We start from the raw sequence: 1,751 nt of genomic DNA on the forward strand, positions 1-1,751 counted from the left end.
TAAAACAAATGTATAAAACAAATGTATAAAACAAATGTATAAAACAAATGTATAAAAGTCTTTCACACCAGAGTTTAAACTCATCTTCAGATAGGAAGGGACATGGACTTCAACCAAACTAAAGAGAGTCACATGTTTATCAGTTTACTGTGTGAAGGTTTATAAATCATTCTCAGTGTTGAGATCCAGTTTTTTTGTATGTTTTTCAGTGGGCAGCACGGTGGTGCAGTTGGTAGAGCTGCTGCCTCTCAGCGAGCAGGTTATCCTGATTCAAATCCTGGTCCGGGGGCTATTCTGGGTGGAGTTTGCATGTTCTCTCCGTGCATGTGTGGGTATTCTCCGGGTACTCCGGTTTCCTCCCACAGACTAAAAACATGCATGTTAGGCTGATTGGTAACTCTAAATTGTCCCTAGGTGTGAGTGAGAGTGAATGGTTGTTTGTCTCGTTTGTCTCTATGTGTCCCTGTGATGGACTGGAGACCTGTCCAGGGTGTCCCCCCGCCCCTCGCACAGTGATTGCTGGGCATGGGCACCAGTGACCCCCACGACCCAAAAAGGAAGAAGTGGTAAAAGATAATGGATGGATGGATGTTTTTCAGCACATACATAAACTCATCCCAACAATCTTTGTGCTATTTCAACAATTCATATCTCAACATGTTCAGCTTACTTAGGCCATTCAGGCTGTGAATTTTGATATTTCTACAGTTTTTACTTTTTGAAATATTTAGCTTGGTCGGCCATGTTTTTCTCATTGAAAAATGTACGGAGCTCTCTTCACCTCCTTAATATACTAAAACCTTTTACTGCGCATTTCAGCTTTTTTCAGTTTATTTGTGATAATCTTAGCTTCCTTCAGCTCCTTTTAGCTATTTTCTGTTAATTTCAGCTTTTATGATCCTTTCAGCTTCTATTAAATTGAGCTTTTTTCTGCTATTTCAGCTACTTTTTAGGTATTTTTTGGCTAATTTTAGCCTTTTATTTATTATAGCCTACTTATTCTTTGCTCATTTCCACCTTCTGTTCTTCTTTTTAATAATTTCTACTTTTTTATGCTCCTTTTTGCCTCTTTCTGCTAATTTCAGCATTTTCCTGCTCATTTTAGTTTATTTTCTGCTTTTTTTTGGTGACTGTTCCACCTCCCTCCGCCTATTTCAGCTTGTTGTTTTCCTGCTTTCTGCAAATGCCAGCTGTTCAAATTCATATTGCATTAACTGTTTAGCAATTAAACAGCCTGTTTTGGACAGACAATAAAAAAACATCAAACTGTTTTCATGGCTAATTGTTCCAGAGGTTTTCACGATGTTTGCTCTTTGGATCATAACGTTTAGGGGGACACAGATCCTGGCAGAGGTGGTGACTCATGCAGGCTCTCACCCGGTGTTCCTCTGCCGATGGTAAAGGTGGAACCAGATCAAGTTGAGCTGGTTCTTGAACAGCCTCGGGTCAGAGCTGGACTTTCCTTTGCTCACCAGGTACTGATGAGCTCGCTGAAGTGAAACAAGAAATCATCAGCGCTCAGAACGCCCTGCTGTGTGACTTTTACAAGCTAAATATAAGCTGCACTTTATTCTGTTTTTCTGTGTAAAAAAGCTTAAATCTTCAGACGTTTATCGACACAAAATCAATTAAACGTTTCCACTTAAAAGTAACACACTTAACGCTCGTTTCTTAAATGTGTTCAAAGAAGCTTCAACTTTCAAGACAAAAAGAACTGAATGTCCACATTTTTTCCAATAACATTGGGGGGG

The 1,751-nt window shown here is 39.5% G+C and overlaps 1 protein-coding gene across 1 annotated transcript in view; it reads right to left on the reverse strand.

Annotated features, from left to right (window-relative positions):
* The window catches only part of endouc (endonuclease, polyU-specific C), a 3,826-nt gene that overhangs the window by 743 nt on the left and 1,332 nt on the right, over positions 1–1,751 (reverse strand). Inside the window, exon 6 of the mRNA XM_037683463.1 lies at positions 1,378–1,490. Within this exon, the coding sequence (XP_037539391.1) occupies positions 1,378–1,490 (113 nt within the window). The remainder of the gene's footprint in view (positions 1–1,377; positions 1,491–1,751) is intronic.

This window comes from Nematolebias whitei, chromosome 10, assembly GCF_014905685.2.
Source record: "Nematolebias whitei isolate Nwh7 chromosome 10, NemWhi1, whole genome shotgun sequence".
Taxonomy (NCBI): Eukaryota; Metazoa; Chordata; class Actinopteri; order Cyprinodontiformes; family Rivulidae; genus Nematolebias; species Nematolebias whitei.